Raw genomic sequence first — 19792 nt, forward strand, 5'->3', positions numbered from 1 at the left:
CCGTGGTGCGGCGCTGTAGGCTTTTGTTGAGTTTTATGGCGCACCGGGCCCCCGTCGCGTGTCCTGTTATGGAAGTGCAGTAACACGAGACAATAAGGCTCCGCATTATTTTATGACGCGGATTGTCCGGAGCGAGAGACCAACCGTTACTACAGGACGGTGCGGAAAACACGACGAACAGGTATGGAGGCATTATTTTATTGGCTTAATTCATCATACAGATAATGAAACAAGTTGTTTAATTAACTTTAATAAACATCTGGTAACAGCACATATGTTATAAACCATCGATATATCTTGGATGACATGGAGTGGATTAAGAGACTAGTCACATTTGAGTTTAATCTACATGTGAATCCTTAAATTATACCGCGTCGCTAATTCGGAAAGTGCGGATCTCCTGCTCAGACACACTGTTTAGAACCTGGAAACTGGAAGGTGGTGAGGAGGGCAAGAATATTCCAGATAATGTTAGCTGCATCTTTATTATGTCATATGCTCTGTTAGCGTGCTGAGTCAGTGTGTGGGGTGGGGGGTGCGGGGGGGGGGTTCTGTAACTGTCACTGTTGTTCACAAAATCAGCACTTTTAAGTTTTTTGTCCTTGAGAAAATGAGTGCACTGAGGAGCTGAGCTGGCCTGCAGGAGCTGCGTCTTGTCAGGAATATTTGAACGTGTGACACAGTGCACTCTGTTTTGCTCTGATGTCACCGTGCCCGCAGCCACACTGATCATTTGTTGTTTTTAGCGGCTGAGAATTTGATGTGTTAAAAGATAGGACTGTGTGAGTGGGGGGTCTGTGGGTGTTCATACCCTCGTAGTTCTACAAAAGTCCAGACAGGGGAAGTGTGGGGTAAACGGGGAACTTCAACTGTTTTTTTTCCCAAAATATCTGTATAATTCAATCGCTAAGATATATACATAGCAATTCAGAGTGGTCTGATGTGAAATGGCGCGTTTCAGAGAAACTTACCGACTCCGATTCTTTTACAGCGGTTTTTGATAGGAACCAGGAGTCGCAATGTCTATGACGCAAATATAACCATTTTATTTACTATACAGAACCACCAGTGACTAAACACGTCTTCTGAGTTTTTCTATGTAGCGTTGATAGTGTTAAAATAGTGGTAAATCTGAAGAACTAAGTTTACTTTGGGCTATTACTATTTTGCTTTACAACACTCTGCATGTACAACCCCATTTCCAAAAAAAGTTGGGACGCTGTGCAGAATGTAAATAAAAATAGAATGCAACAATATGCAAATTATGTAAACCGTATTTTTAAAGGAAAATACTACAAACACAACATAAAGAAATTGTATCGTTTTTTGAAAAATATATGCTCATTTTGAATTTGATGCCAACAACACATTCCAAAAAAGTTGGGAAGGGGGCATGTTCACCACTGTGTTTCATCACCTCTTCTTTTAACAACGCTCTGTAAGTGTTTGGGAACTGAGGAGACAGATGCTGTAGTTTTGAAAGTGAAAAGTTTCCCCATTCTTGTTTGATGTAAGATTTCATGCAGAATGTGGTTTGGCATCGTCTTGCTGAAATAAGCAAAGCCTTCCCTGAAAAAGACGTCTGGATGGCAGCATATGTTGCCAAAACATGTATATATCATTCAGCATTAATGGTGCCTTCACAGATGTGCACGTCATCCATGCCATGTGCACTAATGCACCCCCATGCCACCATGAATACTGGATTTTGACCTGTGCACTGATAACAAGCTGAGTGGTCTTTAGCTCAGAGGACACAGTGTCCATGATTTGATTTTTGAAAAAAAAATTCAAATGTTGATTCGTCGGACCACAGGACACTTTTCCACTTCCCCTTAGTCCATTTTAAATGAGCTCAGGCCCAGAGAAGGGGGCAGCGTTTCTGGATCATGTTTATACATGGTTTCTTCCTTGTGTTTTAAAGTTTTAACTTGCATTTGTGGATAAACTGTTTTCACAGACAGTGATTTTCAGAAGTTTTTCTGAGCCCATGCAGTGATTTCCACTACAGAATCATGTCTGTTTTAATGCAGTGCCGCCTGAGGGCCCAAAGATCATGGCCAGCAAACACTAGTTTTTGGCCTTGTCCCTTGCATACAGAGATTTCTCCAGATTCTCTGAATCTTTTAATATTATTATGTACCGTAAATTACAAAAAACAAAGATTCTTTGCTTTTTTATGTTGAGAAACGTTGTTCTACAATTGTTGGACTATTTGATTGTGCAGTCTTTCACAGAGTGGTGAACCCCTCCTCATCTTTACTTCTGAAAGACTCAGCCTCTCTGGGATGCTTTTTTATACCCAATCATGTTACTGACCTGTTGCCAATCAATCACCAAATATAATCACCAATATATATCTGGAGGTTTGTTCTAAGAGTTTTGTCTTAATTTTTCGTTCGCTTGATGGAAGAAGTAGCACTGAGAGTTGATTGTGATTAGCTGAGAGGCACATAAATCATTATTTTGCAATTTTATTTTGCAGCCAGTTACCAAATAACAGCTGTTATTTAAAAGGCCAGTATCACAGTAATGCATGACCATACATGATGTATAGTGCATGCAGCTTTATGTTGTGAAGGTGCTGCATAAGACAGAGGCAGTAACAGCAATGGGTCAAGTGGTCCTGGAAGCAGACGGACAGTCAGAACATGCTGTAAATCACACACAGAGGCCAGGCATTTCACACGTCTTTTCTTTGTACAGTGTCACGTGTGCCACTAGTGTCGAAGCAAATCCCCACTCATTGAAGACTGAAATGTTTTCCAGTGGTTATTAAAGCTGATGAAAGATAAAGGCACTGAATCACTGTATATATATATATATATATATATATATATATATATATATATATATATATATATATATATATATATATATATATATATATATTAAAAGGAATTACTTGCTTTTTGTCTCATCTCTCCCTCCTTCTGCAGATTGTGGCGTTTTGCGTGTGAGCACATGTCAGTATGAGATGTCGTCCCTCAGTGCAAGTTTCGTGCAGATACGTTTCGATGATGTTCACTTTTATGAGAACTGTGGTGGCGGGAGCTTCGGGAGTGTGTATCGGGCACGCTGGATCTCACAGGACAAAGAGGTGGCTGTCAAAAAGCTGCTGAAGATTGATAAAGAGGTGGGACATAAATATGAACCTACACAAATCAACTGCAGTGCTTTGTTTTATTTTGGTGTATAAGTTTGAGTTCCTTTTCGGTTGATGTGGCCCTTACTAAGGGGCCTTCCTATGATATGCTATTCTCATAAATACACTTTTCTGGGCATCATGTGTATTCTAGAATGTTGAACAACTGCATTAATCATAACAAACTGTATTATAGGAAAAACCAACAGCCTTTACATAGCAAGTGAATTTCAATCAATCAACCTTTATTTTCTCTCAGAAATACCTTAGGGTTGACCCTCATTTTAAATGCAACTGAGCATTTACAATGCAAAGGGAATGAAAAGAAATTAAAATGTAATTGAATCAGTTTAAACTGAAATAAACAGAACTACATAAATAATCAAACAAGCAAAATGGAAAAAGAAATTAAGAGGACAATTATGAATGAATTAAGAAGAGCAACAAGAAAAATAAATAAAACCAAGATATAGTAGTTAAAACCAGCTATAAATTTCAACTTAAAAGGATAAAAGAGGCAAATTAAGTAAAAGGATTGTAAAAAAGTAAAAAGATAAAATAAAACAGAATAAATTAAACAGTAATAGAATTAAGATCAAAATTAAAAAAAAGATTTTAATTAATTAATTTAAAAAAGAAAAACCTTAAACTCAACTAAAACACTCACAGGGTGTCTGAAGGTGGCTAGAGATTAAAAGTTTAAAATGACTTTAAAGACTCCCTCCTTGCTGGTGTGCTATAGCTAAAAGTAGATTTTCCCAGATCAGAAAAAACTCCTGGGTACCTGACAGGTGATCCAGTCACTAGAGCAAGTCTGATAATTACTGTTACCATTATTTACAGAGATCATAGATGGTGTATGGCTGGAGAGTGATTTATAAATAAAACTAAGCCAGTGTGTTTCCCTTTGTGCTGTTAGTGAGGACCAACCAGCTTTTTCATACAGTCTGCAGTGATAAGTGTTGTAAGGGTGATAGAATCAGTCTAGTGGTTTGAGGGTACTGGTGAACACATGTCTATAAACTACATCACTGTCGCTCAGAACTGATAGTAACGTTGCCTCCATGACCCTTTTTCTTGCATACATAGGCAGACAAGACTTATTTCGATAAAGGAATCCAAGTTTCTGCCGACGCTTACTGACTAGTTTTATTAATATGAGATTTTAATATAATTTTTTTTTTTATATACACTGTATAGTAACAAGCAGCTGATTGGAAAAAATACTTTAAAACAATGTCCCTGAGATCTAGCGGCATGTCTGTAACTATTTTGTGTACAGTTGTGTGCAAAAGTTTGAAATCCCCAATCTAATGACATTTTTTGTTGATTTTCTAAGTTAAATAAAACACATTGTCTTCAGGGAACATTTTTTCTGCAAATTTTAGTGCACAATGTCAAGTGTGATATATTTGAAAAAAAAAACATAAAATAAATAAAAAATAAATAAAAAAACAAAACCTGATTGTCTTCCCCTTCAGTTTTGCACAGATCACATTTTAATTTTGTGAATGTAAGATAAAAAAACATTAGAGTACTCGTAATTTGTAGCCTTTTTATACATGGCACTACTGTTTTAATAGCAGTTTCTCCCTGAGATATGTTCATTGTCTGAAGCATGGCAGAGGGCGAGAGGGAGCACCTGCCTAATATGAGATGCTTTCCAAGCACGGTTCTAGTCTTTCATGACTCTCTCTCATATCTGATATGTTCTATGTGTCAAATATAGTTGGTTCCTGCAGGCTCACAGCTTTCAGTAAGAGCCAGAGCCCCCCTCATGTTTGAGGATCACTGTGTTCTGCTGTTTACTGAACTTGAACTGTTCCCGCTGACCACTACACTTACTCAGCTTTTCTGGTCACTGCTGTAGTCTCATTTGGAGTTGCCTTTTGTGAAGAGGTTGCTGTTTCCAGTGTATAAATGATAATGATATAGCTTACTGGACATTTGTTAGGCATCCGTTAATCGGTTGGTCAAGTGTTTACCTGATTGTCTTCCCCTTTAAACAATTTGTTTCTTTTCTCATGTTCAGGCTGAGATTCTCAGTGTTCTGAGCCACAAAAACATCATTCAGTTTTATGGAGCGATTCTTGAGGCACCAAACTATGGCATTGTCACAGGTAACAAAAGTGTGAATGTGACTAGGGAGTTCATTATGCAGCTGATTTTCCCACTTATTTGTGGATTCTTGGTTTGAGCATTTTGCATGTATTTTTTATCATTATGGTTATCTTCCTCCTCTGCTCCTGGCTGCACATGTTCTGCCTGCTCTCTGTTAGCCTTCAGTTCTTAGTTCTGTTTTCCTTATTTGAAAGTTGAGAGCTGCATACACTTATAAAACAGGTTGACCACAGATTTTCTATTGAGAACAAATGAAAATGACATTATCTCAGTCATCTGTCCAAAACTGCCATTCATCATGCTTTGGTTGTTGTGGAAAATTACCTTATACTACTATGCTAAAGCTTATTCTGATGTTCCATGACTCTTACACTCTAACACTAATATGTGGGGTACTGAAAGAGTACTGATAGTACCTATTTGACAAGGTATAATGATTCACAGGAGTATTTTATAATAATGCACTCGCCACAAGCTAATATGTTTGCCCCAAATTAATACCCTTAGAGTATATGCTAGTATGCTTTTCCTCTCTGGTCTTGATTTTGAGATAAAGAAGAAACAATGTTTTCAGAGGAGGGAGGGTCTGCCCTCAGTGTAGGCTGATTGTTTAATTTTTATTGTACTTCATGCAATACGATCTGTATTAAACAGATTTGTACTTGCATTGAGAGGCTCATACTGAACGATACAGTATGACACCTTGCATTGATACATATAATTACCATCTTTCAGTAGATGAATGGCAACTGTAACTAGATTATAAAAAAAATGAATGACCTTGAGAATTAGAGGAAAGTTATTAAACAGTGCTCGGGGTAACATATAAAGTCCACCTTCATGAACAGTGTTTAAATAGGTGAATGATATATAATATAATACAATAATAATTTGGAAAGCCACTTACAATAGAATGTATAAGCAACTGCTTTAGTAATGAGCAGATGCCTTGCGTGTTATTTAGAAACAACAGTATGAAAAAATAGCACAAGAACACAGCACATTTATTTGAGATATTTAGCTGAGATTAGATTGAGAGATCACCGTTTTTTAAATATCTAATTTAAATAATTTATAAAAGTACACTTTTTATGCGCAAAAACATCTGTTAAAGGGTAATTTGTAATTATGCAATTTGTGACTGTCCACTTCTACTAGTAAAAAAACAGCTTGAGCTGGTCACACATTGCTATGCTTTCATTTTAGCACATAAAATTAAAGTTAGCATATATGAAACCTTGTGCTGCAGGTAGTTATGGAGCAGCACATTGTCAGTTCCGTGCTTACAGTAATCCATCCTGTCTCTTTCTGTCTTGCCTGTATTGTACTGGCTCTCCTGTCACACAGTAGATTTGTGGTTATGCTTTTAGCTGGCAGTACATTTGAAAGTTGATCTTGGCTGTTTATTACTGGGTTGATCAGCACTTAATGGCTTTGCTCATAGGAACGAAATTAGCTTAGTTGATGCTGTGTTTGTGCATGTGCTTTCATGTCCTCAACCCCAACTCTGACTTGCCCATGACCTTACCCTGTTCTTACTATGTGGAACCATTTTGTTGTTTGCATTGTTCTAGCAGTAGAATGACACAATGTGAAATATTAAAGCAAAACCTAAATCTAGCGTATATACTGGTGTTAAAAAATTTGCCATTTTTTGTTTTGGTTTCAGTATGTATAGTTTTGGTCCATGAAAGAGATCACTTTCTGTTAAAATGATAATTACACAAAGTCAAACATCCATCAAATTTTGGTCATTTAATAAGAATAAAAATTCCAGCTTTTAGATAGCTGCTACTTTTGTCTTTTGCTGAGTAATTTTGTTCATTTTTATAGATAATAGTGCTATACAGTGTCAGAAAAATCCAAATCAGTCCTATCTGTGATTACTTAACAATGTTATTACTCAGTAACATTAAGGCAAGTGTGTAATGAGTGAGGCCATTGTTTTCCAATCAGGGAATGCCCAGATTGGCCAAAATTTGCTCAAGCACACGCATCCTCAAGCAGACTTGTATCAGGTATTGAACAGGTCTTATTCAGAGTCATAACAAAGTTGGTTTAGTTTGTGCTCGGATGTATTGAGAGCAGAAGTAGAAAAAAGTACAAAGACAATGTAAGTGAAAAAGAAGAATACTGAATTGAACTCTCACTCAAGTGGAAAAGTGAAAGTACGGTGATAAAAATATTTTATAATTATATTATTTACTTTTTGGGTTAAAGTATAAAGTATCTGCATTTAAACATGCAAATATATAAAAGTAAAAAGGAAATGTTTTAAAAAATAACTTAAAAGATTTATTTTATTGGTGGTATGTGATGCGGTTATGTGATGCAATGTCTACTCAGGCAGTACTGATAAATTAGCTTAGCTGTTGGCACTTTCATTTTAAATTGATATGAATTTGGTTAGACATTTTAATAAAAACAACTAATTAAAATGCACAGGAACTCAGCTAATTGTGAGATTGGCTGGTCTTTAAAATGTGTACTTTGTACTTTAAGGTTTAAATGAAAATGTAAGGATTTAAAGTTTTTTCTCTCGAAAATGTGAGTGAGTACAAGTATTCAATTTCAATAATACTTGAGTACAGAAATGAAGTACAATACAGCTACTCAAATATTTTCCACCCCTTACTGAGAGCACCAAATAAATTTTCATTTATCTGAATACTCTCCTATTTCTGTTTTCTTGAAACCACACAAAGAGTGAACCTCAAATAAATTAACTTTGAAAAGGGAAAAATTACATTTTTGACATAAATCACTCACTACAATCTCCATGTGTTCTTAACCTGTCAAAAAATAAATAAAATATTTACTTTGAAAGAATGATTTGGGTTGAATAAGACTAGTTGAATTGTTTATTATCACATGAAGTAATGTTTTTAGGTTGAACAGACAAAGCATTTCTTATTGATTGTCTCTACTAAAATCACTGTAACATGGTTTATTTTTTATGTTTGCTGAGACACTTGGATTGGCTCTAACCCACTGGCTTACCCTGTTTCCCCTACTATTTTTGTCTTTTCTCTGTTATGCACACCTGATTTACTGCTCATGAAGGGTTGATAATTGCCTGATGAGTTGAGGTGAGTTAGAGCAGGGAGGCAACCACTATTGTAAGCAGTGTTTGCCTCTTCACTAGGAGTTATATGTGATAAATTAGCACCAGTGAATATCTCTCTCTTTGGTTTGGATAGATATTTGTCTGTTCTCTGTTTCTATGCTTGTTCTGAGGACAAATAAAATGTGTGCATCTGTGCAGGTTATGTTTGATCCTTGATACTGAACTACATCTGAATCTTACTCTTTGCATATATGTATGTCTTTGTACGTGTATGAAAGAATACGCCAATGGAGGGTCGCTGTACGAATATTTGTCTAGTCCAGACAGTGAAGAGATGGACATGGGTCAAGTAATGATGTGGGCAATGGATATCGCTAAAGGTAGGGATGTGTCTGCATACTTCTGCATCATGATCATATTCTAATTCAGGCATGTCAAACTAGAGACCTTCCAGGGTAAGGTGCTGTGAATAGTAATGTTTACCCTCATCTAACGCTCTGAGTTCAGTTCATGAAGGCCTTGTTAAGTAGCTGATGCGCTGAATCAGGTGTGTTTAATTAGGCTGTATGCTGAAGTCTGCAGTGTTTTTACCTGTGAGGACTGGAGCCTGACAAATATGTTCTAATGTAATGGGATTCTTATAATTGATGTGATTTTATTTTTTTAGGAATGCATTATTTACATGCAGAAGCTCCAGTGAAAGTCATTCACAGGGATCTGAAATCACGGAATGGCAAGTTTTTATGTTAATATATGTGTAGATGTGTAGTAGTGTGCACTCTATATGAAGGTACGTAAATGGTTCTTGGCTTGGATGTATGGTTATAGGAAAAATGGATGGGTGTAGAACTTTTACATTACGTGGATGTTAGTATAACATATTTTATTAAAAAAAAATGTCCTTTAAAGGGGAATTAAAATGATTTTTCAAAATGTCTATATTTAAATCCTTACAGTGTAAATGTAAATAATGCCATTCAGAATGATTTGATTCTTTAGGGAAATAAAAGTGGTTCTTCTATTGTATTGCTCAAAACAACCCCTTTTGGCACCTTTATTATATCTGTACATTTTCTAAGGAGATTTTTTCAATTATGGTTTATAAGCAGTAATGCAGTTAAATAAACTTAATGCCTTTTGCTAAATAAAGTTAGCATTAACACACGTAGTAAAGAGTGAGCATATTTCATACTCACTGTTAGTACTTAGTGGCACATTTTGAATGTAACAGCACCGCTCATAATCAACATCTCACTAGCAGTTATAGTGAGGCCCTCATGGGGAGCTCTTTTATCCACAGGCCACTGATTAGGAATATATAATAGCAGCTGTTCCATAAGTTATTCCAGTTTTGCAAATTTAAAAAAGAGAGAGGGCAATGCAACGTAATTGTATTTCAAATGTTCATATACTTTTATTTATAATAAATAAATTATATTGAATTAATTACTGATCTTCTGTTAGGAAATTTCCTAGGTTAAGAAAATTCATGAGATTCAACTTAAAAAAAAAATTGCATTTAAATATTATAAACTAGACACCAAGCACTTGTGGATGTTTCACTTAATGTTTCTAAAGTACTTTTGTCTCACACACACACTCCATCACAGGGCTACTTTTGTAACCTCTGTGTTTTTGAAGCTATGGAAAATCATCTACAGCGCTGTTCATGCATAAGTTATTTTTTTTCCAGCTGCCTAGCTTCTAAACGTGAAACATGTAACTAGCATATTTGAATAACTATATACATTTATTGGCAAATAGTTCTTATATAACATATTGATTCCAGACTTTCAAACAGTAAATCCATAGTGTACTTAGAACTCTGTTATTAAACCTAATATATCTATAGTTGCAAGGAGAGGAAATTCTGACGGCTTTAGAGTCTGTAAGAGGGGTGAACAAAGCTGTGTGTGTTTGTGTGCATGTGTGGGTGTTTGTGACAGAAATGTAATGGCTTTCTGAACTAACTCTGAGTTTTCTTTTTTAGTGGTGTTAGCTGCTGACAACGTACTGAAGGTACATATTATTTTAGCAAAGTTCAAATTCTTTGATATCTGTTTGTTGCGGCCGAATGTTCTGTCATTTGTAAGTAGCATGCTAATGTTGTTGTGTGTATATTACTGTCTTCCACCCTACGTACTTTCCACATATTTCACTTTTCCGTCAGATATGTGATTTTGGGGCATCTAAGTTCCTGTCTCACACCACACACATGTCGTTGGTGGGTACATTCCCCTGGATGGCCCCAGAGGTGATCCAGAGCCTGCCTGTATCTGAAACCTGCGACACATACTCGTATGGTGTGGTGAGTACTTGAGTGTGTTTTGCGTGAGTGTCTGTGTGTGTGTGTGTGTGTTTGTGAGAGAGAGAGAGAGAGAGAGAGAGAGAGAGAGATGGAACTGATCTGATACCATGTAGTGCTTCAGGCCAATATCAGCAGAAAATGCTGCATTGGATATTGAAGGGAAAAAGAATGAATCTGATCCTGTAACAAATCTAGCACATCCTCACATTGTGTGATGTACATTGTGTGATGTGATGTTGTTAGCTGTGTTTTTCTTTCTGTGGGATACTAGAGTTTTTAGTAGTTTGAGCATGATGGCATACATTCAAGTGCTCATCTTAGTGCTTCAATTAAAATGGCTCATTTTAAAGCTTAGCAGTTGTTTAAGAAGAAACATTGGATCAGTATTGGATGATACTCAAGATTTCAATATTGATATCCGTGTCAGAAAAAAGTGGTATTGTGCCATCTCTAATGTATGTAAGAGCCATGTCTGAGCATTGGATTGTGTGCATATGCGCACATGTTTATTGTCATATTGTCATATCGAAACTTCATCTCTCTGAAATGTTAACTTAATAAGACACGAAAAACCTTTTTTTGCATTAATGTTAAAACTTTGGACAATTTCTGTTGGTCCGTTTTGTTATAAAATGTCAACTAGCAATTTCATGCTAGAAAAATTGGAATTATGGGGTATTCATATGACTGCAATTATATGTGTTGTAGGGTGGGGTTTTTTCAGTATTGAGTAAGATTTTGAGGTGATAGTTTTGTCTTGCAGGTTTTATGGGAAATGCTGACCAGAGAGGTGCCCTTTAAAGGATTTGAGGGCTTGCAGGTGGCCTGGCTGGTTGTGGAAAAAAATGAGGTAAAACATTACATATCCCACAAATCTTCTGTGGCCTCTCCAGCTAGATGACTGGTAAGAGGAAGTTCACTGTTATGGCAGCATTTGAATGCTTGTTTATGTTTCTATTCCCACTTTAACTGCTCAGTTCATGATATTATTACCTCCCCTCCTCTCCCTGGTTAGAGGAACAGGATGATAATAGATTCCTGTGCATTTCTGGCTGGGTATTTATAGTGGGCTGATCTCAGACATCTGTGATTGAGTGAGGGAGCGAGACTCTGCTGCTTTTATGGAACATGAGTGCTCTTTACTCAGCCCGAGCATGATATCTGTAGTATATGGTTGTGTGTATATGTGCGTGTGTGTGTGTGTGTGTGTGTTTGTGATCTTCTCTGCCTGCTGTGGGCCTTGATCATAAGATCAGACCACAGTGCTTTAGTACAAGCATGTAATCCAGAAATGTACTTTAGATAAACAAACCCAGTGAGTGAGAGTGAGCGGAAGATGAAGAGAATGGAAAGAGATCTGAAAAGAAGTAAAACTAGAATTAAAACAGACTGACTATAAGAGGGAATGGGAGAGGTCAAAAGTTTGATGGAAAGATATTTTGGGGTGCGTTACTTTCCCAAAGGATTGCATTTTCCATGCTTTCCAGAGTTTAAGATTTCTGCTGTGCCTCTATAGTATCAGCAAAATAAAGTGGGTTACATGTGAGAGCTGCACTGCACTTCCCATTCAGCATACCACAGTGTCACTGTACGATGTGCACTTTCAACCATACTTTGTTTTGAAAGGTCATTTAGGGCTCATTTCTAATGTACAAGTATAAGCAACACTCACATTAAACATATTATTAATCCTATTATAGCATATTTGACTCTCAGGCTCTTTTCAATGTGTAGAAACAGCAGCACCACCACCACCCCCCACCCTAACCCCATGTTATAAACAGTCCTGAGGGAGAGATTTTTCCACTACTTTGTGGGCTGAAATTGAACTTGGGCTATAATTGGAATTTTATGTAATGATGGCCAAATGATTTTTGTGTGTGTGTGCGTGTGTGTGTTTTTCAGAGGCCGACCATTCCAAGCAGTTGCCCTGCCAGCTTTGCAGAGTTAATGAGATCATGCTGGGTGGCAGAGCCCAAGGTAAATGTGGTCCAATATGTCATTTTCAGTTAAAACTAGGAAAAATATTCACATAAGAAATAATTTGAATATTGATCTGGACAGTTATGCACTACAGAAGCTAGTAGGAACTTGCAGAGAATATATTGCCTGTTTGAAAAGGACAATACTCACTATCTCTGTCCATTTCCTTGATCTGTTCTTTGTAGCCTCATCTGTTAATTGCTTGCATTATCTGTTAGCATTCATTTCCACAAGATTACTTTAGGTTAACAGAAGAGTTTAATACTCAGTGTCATCACTAGTCTGGCAGAACGTCACCTGTCATCCCCCATTTAAGACAGCTTCTAGACAAAATTAAGTCTAGTCCTAGATTTCAGTGTAGAATACCTGCTTACAGTGTAATTTAGATTAAAACTAGACTTAGTCCATGTCCAGCAGTAAAGAAGGAAGAGTTGTTATAAAATCAAACTGACTGAGCTAATTGTTTGGTTCCTTTCGTATTGTTGTTCAGTTCTCATAAAATACTCTATAATAATACTCTATTGGCAATGTGCAGAAGCACCCCCCTAACCCTAATAATGTTATAAACACAGTGCTGGGGGAGAGAATAGCAGGGTCACCATAACTGTCAATAACATTTCAGTAATGAATATAAAGGATAGTTTCAATAAAAATGTTTTTCTTTTGTTCTCAGGAGAGGCCTGTGTTTAAACAGATCCTGGCTACTCTGGAGTCAATGTGTAATGACAGTAAGCTTCCTGACCAGTGCAATTCTTTCCTACACAACAAAGCAGAATGGAGGTATGTCCTTTTGCATACACACAAGGCTGTTTCATAACATTTGGAGGGCCCTCACCCACCTCTGTAATGTTATTTTGTATGTAAGAATGACAGTGGATTAATACAGCTTTTATTTTGAAGGCAATATAAACACAATATAAACTATAAACATGATGAACTACAGATGAAAAATAATCTTTTTTTCAGTGAAGATGTTTGTTTGCCAATATCCTGATAAGCATCAATGCAAAAGAAGGGCTATATACTCGCAGGGCCTCTTGTAGCTTGGGGACCTGAAATGACTGCATATATGGCTTTTAGCAAGAAATGACCCCTCCCCACACACACACACACACACACACATCCCAGCACACACAGACACACACACACACACATACACATACACACACACACATACATTGTGTGTAATGTCAATATCAGGAAGTTGTACAAGAAGTGTTCCTGCACACACAGAGAGGACACACAAGGCTGTAATGAGAAAGTCAGAATGTCTGTTTTTATAATTCCTGTTCCTGGTTGCAGTCTAAATAAAGGCAGGAAAGAGAGTGTGGGAGGGTTGAACAGAACACGAGAGGTTAAAGGAAAGAAAGGCAGCTGGAAGAGATGTATATGTGAGATGGGATCAGGGGCAAAAATAGTCAAGGGTTTGTTGTGGGAGTGTGTTCTGGATTCCCAGGAGCTAATACAGCCAAAATGGCAAGAGACAAACATCAAGAGTGCTCCACTCAAACAGATCTGCACCAGAGGAAAGAGAGTTCTCTTCAGAAAGGAACTGAGAGAGGTTGGAAAAAGAGGGTCTGAGGGAGAGAGAGAGAGAGAGAGAGAGAGAGAGAAGGAAAGAGAAAGTGTGTGCATGAGTCAGAGAGACAGAGACGGAGAGAGGGCGAGAAATTCAGAGAGTGTCTGTCAGTAAGTGGCAGAGAAACCAATTCTAGCAGCAGGAGGGAAGTTTGGAGAGTGTGTGTGTAGAGTGAGCTTGGCAGAAGCAGACAAGGCTTCAGGGGTAAAACACATGAGGAGGGGGTTTCTGGCCCTGCATCACATACCTGTTTATAAATAGCTGCACTAAGGGCTTTGTGTCTGAGCAGCCGTGGCCCTCTTACAGCATGGCACAGAATGACCCCTGCTGGTGTGGTGAGGTAATGTGCAGTAAGGTGCAAACACTGCTATTTAAAGTCAACCTGAAATCAAAATTGACTCAGGCTTTTTTTCCTTCTTAGTTTGTGCCCCTGGTCGTGTTAAGTACAATGATCATATAATATAAATAAATATCATATGATTAAAAATACAGTTTTGATTACACCGCTTTTAGTAGAAAATGACATCCTACCCACCAGTGGACGGGGAAAATAATAGTAACCAATAATATGGTTACTATAATATGGTCAATAATGTGGTCACCTTCCCCTCCCACCAGCCCACTTATCATCAAGCAAAAAAGTGTAGTATCTGCATTGTATGGAAGAACAATGTGTTACATATCATCCTAGCAATGTTACTGTGGCTTTCTGATTTGAGTGAAAAACGTATGATTTGTTTGTGATACAGTGATTTTTAGCATATGTAGTTTTTTTGTTCTTCTTTCTCCTTCTCTCCTTTTCTCTTTCCAAGGTGTGAGATTGATGCAACTCTGGAGCGGCTGAAGAGGCTGGAGAGAGAACTGACCTGCAAGGAACAAGAGCTGGAGGAAAGAGAGAGGAGACTGAGAGAGTGGGAGAACAGACTCATGGAGAGATCCAGATCATGCACTCCTGTAAGAATTTCAAAATGGACCCTTCAAAGTTTTACTTTACTTTGTACATGTATTCTCTGAGATTTTAGAGTCTTACCAGCATTAGTCTTTGTGTACAGTCAAGCTGTTTATCAATGAAAAATGCAGGTATGCATAAATGCATAAAAGGTTATTCTCATTAATACATTACAGTAGAGGTGCCCAGTCTTATCTGATTCCACTTGTTTAATTAATCTCAGTCATCAAATCATTGATCAAACCTTTGAAATGAAACCCTGCATAACTTGTGGATAAGGATGGATACCATTGCTTTATATGTTTGAAACAAATGTGTCTATTACATAAAAACAAATTTCTGTAAAACTCATTTTGAAAACTGACTGAAAGATTTCATTTCAAAAAGGAAAAACCTCACACAATATAAATATTCTTGTAATAAATTTGTTAAGGAATTATACTGACAAAAAATTACTTGATTTTAAATGTTGTTGTATATAAGTGTCATATATAGGCCTTTTTCAAAGTACAGTTAAAATTCGGCTCAAATCATTCTGTAAGCCATTCAATTCAATGTAGAAGATGTGATTTAGAGCCTGAAAATCTATTTGGAGCTCAGTATTGAAATTTTACATGGTAGAAAAAACAGAATTTTTTACTTGAATTGTTTCTTGGAAATCCATGACGTGAAATAGACTACAGAGTAGGGGTGTAAATATAACTTGGAACCATTAGGGGGAGTCAGAAACCTTATTATCTAGAACTTTACTTTTTCTGAACTTTACTTTTCCTTTAAGCGATGCCATAAAAGAATCACTTTTGGTTTCTTTCAGAACAATGTTTGAAAATGATTTGTGAGTGTGAAGAAACCCTAAATGCTTAAAGAACTTCACATAACATTAAGATTCTACACTCACACGTCCCAAAAATGGTTCTCTAAAGAGTAACCCATTGAAAGGTTATTTAGGGAACTAAAATAGTTTTTCTATGGCGTCGTGCAGGGAACCCTTTTTGGCACCTTTATTTCTAAGAATATGTTCTGATTTAAACCCTTTTTTTGGTATCCACATGCAAACTATCTTTCTCTCTTTCTCAGTTCTTCTCCCATATCTCCCCTCTGGCTGCCACCCTGAGCGCCGAGTCTTTCTATGAGTCTCACTCTGAGGAGACCAACAGCTCTGAGGTGAGCTGTCACATCTCCTCCTCCTGTAGTAACGGTGATCTGGGCGGGGCCAGCCTGCAGGCGATCATGCGTGGCTTTGGAGGCGTGTTTGACTTGGATGTGGGCATGCCTGGGAGCAGCCCAATGCGACAGTCAGGCATGCAGGTGAATATGCAGGCGAAGCAGAACTCCTCCAAGTCCTGCAGTGTGCGCGAGGGCCGCAAAGTCAATATGGCCATCACTATGGACCCCTTTGGCTGGTCCGACGACGACAGCGACTAAGAAGCTCTTTTGAAGGATGTGAGGGTCACTAGGCATGAGAGGGAACAAGCCATTAGGTCAGAGATAGGCCAAAGGTCAAATATCTATTTAAAGTGTTTAAAGTGAACCAATACATAAGATGACCTTAAGTCCACTGACTGGAATAAAAATTAATAGGAAGCCCAGAAAATCCCATCAAATATACTTAAATATCTGTCCTATGTCTTATGACCTAGTCTAAAAGCTTATGTTTTCCATTAGATCCTAAACAGATATGAACACCGCACTGCTCTGTAAGCAGTAGGACTGCTATTCTGTCTGTTAGTCAGTACCGAGTTAGCTTTTTACCAAGCCAAGCTAAGCATAGCCTAAAGGAACAATGTCAGAGTTTTATAATCAGAGGTTTAACTCAAGCTGTAAGTTGTGTAACTCCCCATATATGGCATAGTTTAGTCTTTCCGAATGAACTGTGCAGTCCCAGTCATTTCAAAAACACATTGCAATAGCAATTCTTGCTGAATTGAGTGAATGCAGTGTCACTGGCTGTTCCAGCATCTGTGAAGTGGTGAAGTATTTGATCTGAGGCCTGATGGTTATGATTTGTGAAGGTGTGTTTTTGTAAAGCCCTTGTTTTTTAATAAAGGAATCACTACAGAGTTTGTCTGAATTCTTTTCCAAATACAGATCAATATGAAGAAATAAAAGTGTTGTAGTTGGAGATTGTTTTGTTTTTCGATGAGTATTAATGGAGATAATTCTATAGCCTGTAAAAAAATGGAATTCTGTTTTTTGCAATTGTGCTGGTACTTTATTCTTCAAATTAGCTCAGAAGATATCAACTTTATAAAAAAACAAATTCTTGTTTACTGTATTTGTTTATTTACATCTAATGATATGCAGTATTTTTGCAAGCAAACTTTATTTCGACTCAGAAGTATATTGAGGGTGACCCTTACTTACCAGTGGTGGACAGTAACTAAGTAAATGTAATTCGTTACTGTACTTAAGTAGTTTTTTCGTGTATCTGTACTTTACTAATTTCCATTTTGGGCGACTTTTTACTTTCACTGCACTACATTTCAAAGTCAAATATATTACTTTTTACTCCACTACATTATGCGAAATCCATCGTTCCTTTTGGCTTATGTGTGCATAAAAACGTAACATGTCAAAACTAAAGAAGCGTGAAGCAAGAACACCAATCAGGTTACAGCACGCACTTTGTTTTGAGCTTGTTTTGACCTGTTGGATATACCTACCCAGTGCAAGCATATGGTTCAACGTCAGTGCAGCAGCGTAAATTTTTGGGAGTGCCTATGCCAACATAAATGGAACTAACCTAACTTTGTGTAAATAGACCACAATATAGTAATATGTACACATACGCAGTTGTGACTGGCATGTGTCTTTTTCTGAATTTATACAAACACTTTCATTTTATAGTACATTTGTTTCAGCTAGTTTATGTTTATGAACAGAGACCTACAGATGCAATATAGTAAAGGAAAACTCATTTGTGAACCTGTGTTTAAAGCAAGTTTTTTATTAAACTTAAACTTGTAACTAAGTTGCAAATAAATCTTAAACTGAAACTTTGCTTGTTTGCAAAAAGTTATTTCATAGCCACTTGGTTCTACCTAATGGAAATTTATTGTTTTGTGCTTATGATAACTTTAATAGACATCAGCGTCAGACTAATTAATGACATTCTATTAAAAGATTGGTTTACCAAGAATGACACTAGAGTATTTTCACCTAAAATAAGTTGATGAAGCAAAAGTCTTGTTACAAAAATGGTAATAGGACATTAGAGTCATAATTAATCTTTTAGTACTTTTACTTTCGATACTTAAGTACATTTGAGGGAAAATACTTTTGTACTTTTACTCAAGTGGAGGTCTCAAGGGAGGACTTCTACTTTTACTGGAGTAATATTTTACCTTGGGTATCTCTACTTTAACTCAAGTACATGATTTGTGTACTTCGTCCACCACTGTTATTTACAATGTAGCCAAGCAAGTTAAGCAGTGATTGAAAAAAACATTAAGAAGTTTATTAAATAAACCAATTCAAGATCAGCCAAACAAGATTTTTATAGAATAAAAGCAAATTGTTACAGTTCAAAAAACTCTAGATACCTGACAGGTGATCCAGTCACTAGAGTCAGTCTAATAATTACTTTCCTTTATAGAGCTCATAGATGAGATATAGGCTGGCACATGGCCAGAGTGATTTATGAGTAAAAATAAGTCAGTGTGTTTCCTGTCGTGCTGCTAAATAAATATTAAAGGATATATGGTTTTAAACTATATGCTTAGGTGCCTAAGACTTTTGCACAGTACTGTATATTTTAGACATGTTCTGGCAGTGAACCTCTGTACCCTGTGGTAACAGTATCTCTGGAAAGCTAAAGCCATAATCTCCATGCTAAAGCCTGGGCTGAAATCCAGCTTGCATAAGAGCACATACTGGTGTTCCTCTCTGTTTTTCGATGTCTGTCTCATGGTTTTTGTGAGATTGCAAATGGCTGTTTTTTGACACTGTTCCTAGTGTATGTGTGTGTGAGAGAGAGATAGGCTGGATGCCAACTCAGACATGGTATGCGATGGTCTGAGAAGCCCACCCTGCACCCTACATGCTCTACATGCTAAAGACATTGTATGTACACAGAGGCAGATCTACAGATGACTGCTCTGATAGCTGAAGGGCTTCAAATCTGTAAAGGTCTAGGAGTCTTTATGACTGCTTTCCCAAAAGTTCTGAATGTTTTCTTTTTCAAGCGTATGTGATCTAGCTTTACACTCACAAACACATTTCTCCCTGATGCAAATGGACATTTAATCTTAAAACTACCACAGAAAACAGTTTAGAGGACTACAGCCTGTCTACTGAAATTTGCCCACATTACAGAATTATGTGCACACTAAAGGTCACAGTTCCAAAATGTATCATTTCAGAATTTATTAGAATAGTTTATTTCATTATTTATCCATTTTATAGACAGATGGTCTATTCAAACCTTCAAGGATTCTGAGTTATTAAATCCTGTAATATAATACAGAGTGTGAATTATACAATGACAATCAGGAGAAAGGTAATGTCTGCAGTTTGTAGATCATGATGATAAATCTATTACACCAGCTCACTGGGCACATGCCACACAATAACCTTTGTAGTCTGGGGTCAACAAAGTATTCCAGAGGAAAACTGCCAGCAAGTCAAGTCAGAATCACACA

At 37.1% G+C, this 19792-nt stretch overlaps 1 protein-coding gene across 2 annotated transcripts; it reads left to right on the plus strand.

Moving 5' to 3' along the window:
- The first annotated feature begins 50 nt into the window (after positions 1–50).
- Positions 51–17251, plus strand: LOC118808074 (mitogen-activated protein kinase kinase kinase 20). Of its 2 annotated transcripts, XM_036570464.1 has the most exons (12): positions 51–181; positions 2940–3136; positions 5178–5265; positions 8612–8713; positions 9001–9066; positions 10324–10352; positions 10504–10641; positions 11405–11491; positions 12547–12621; positions 13298–13404; positions 15016–15157; positions 16230–17223. In XM_036570464.1, exons 2-12 carry the CDS (start codon positions 2978–2980, stop codon positions 16575–16577), a joined length of 1341 nt encoding a protein of 446 aa, XP_036426357.1. In that variant the 5' UTR covers positions 51–181; positions 2940–2977; the 3' UTR covers positions 16578–17223. The 2 variants fall into 2 exon arrangements, with proteins under 2 accessions (XP_036426357.1, XP_036426358.1); XM_036570465.1 differs by lacking the exon at positions 51–181 and having other exon boundaries at positions 16230–17251.
- The last annotated feature ends 2541 nt before the right edge of the window (positions 17252–19792 follow it).

The sequence above is a fragment of the Colossoma macropomum genome, unplaced genomic scaffold, assembly GCF_904425465.1.
Source record: "Colossoma macropomum unplaced genomic scaffold, Colossoma_macropomum, whole genome shotgun sequence".
NCBI lineage: Eukaryota > Metazoa > Chordata > Actinopteri > Characiformes > Serrasalmidae > Colossoma > Colossoma macropomum.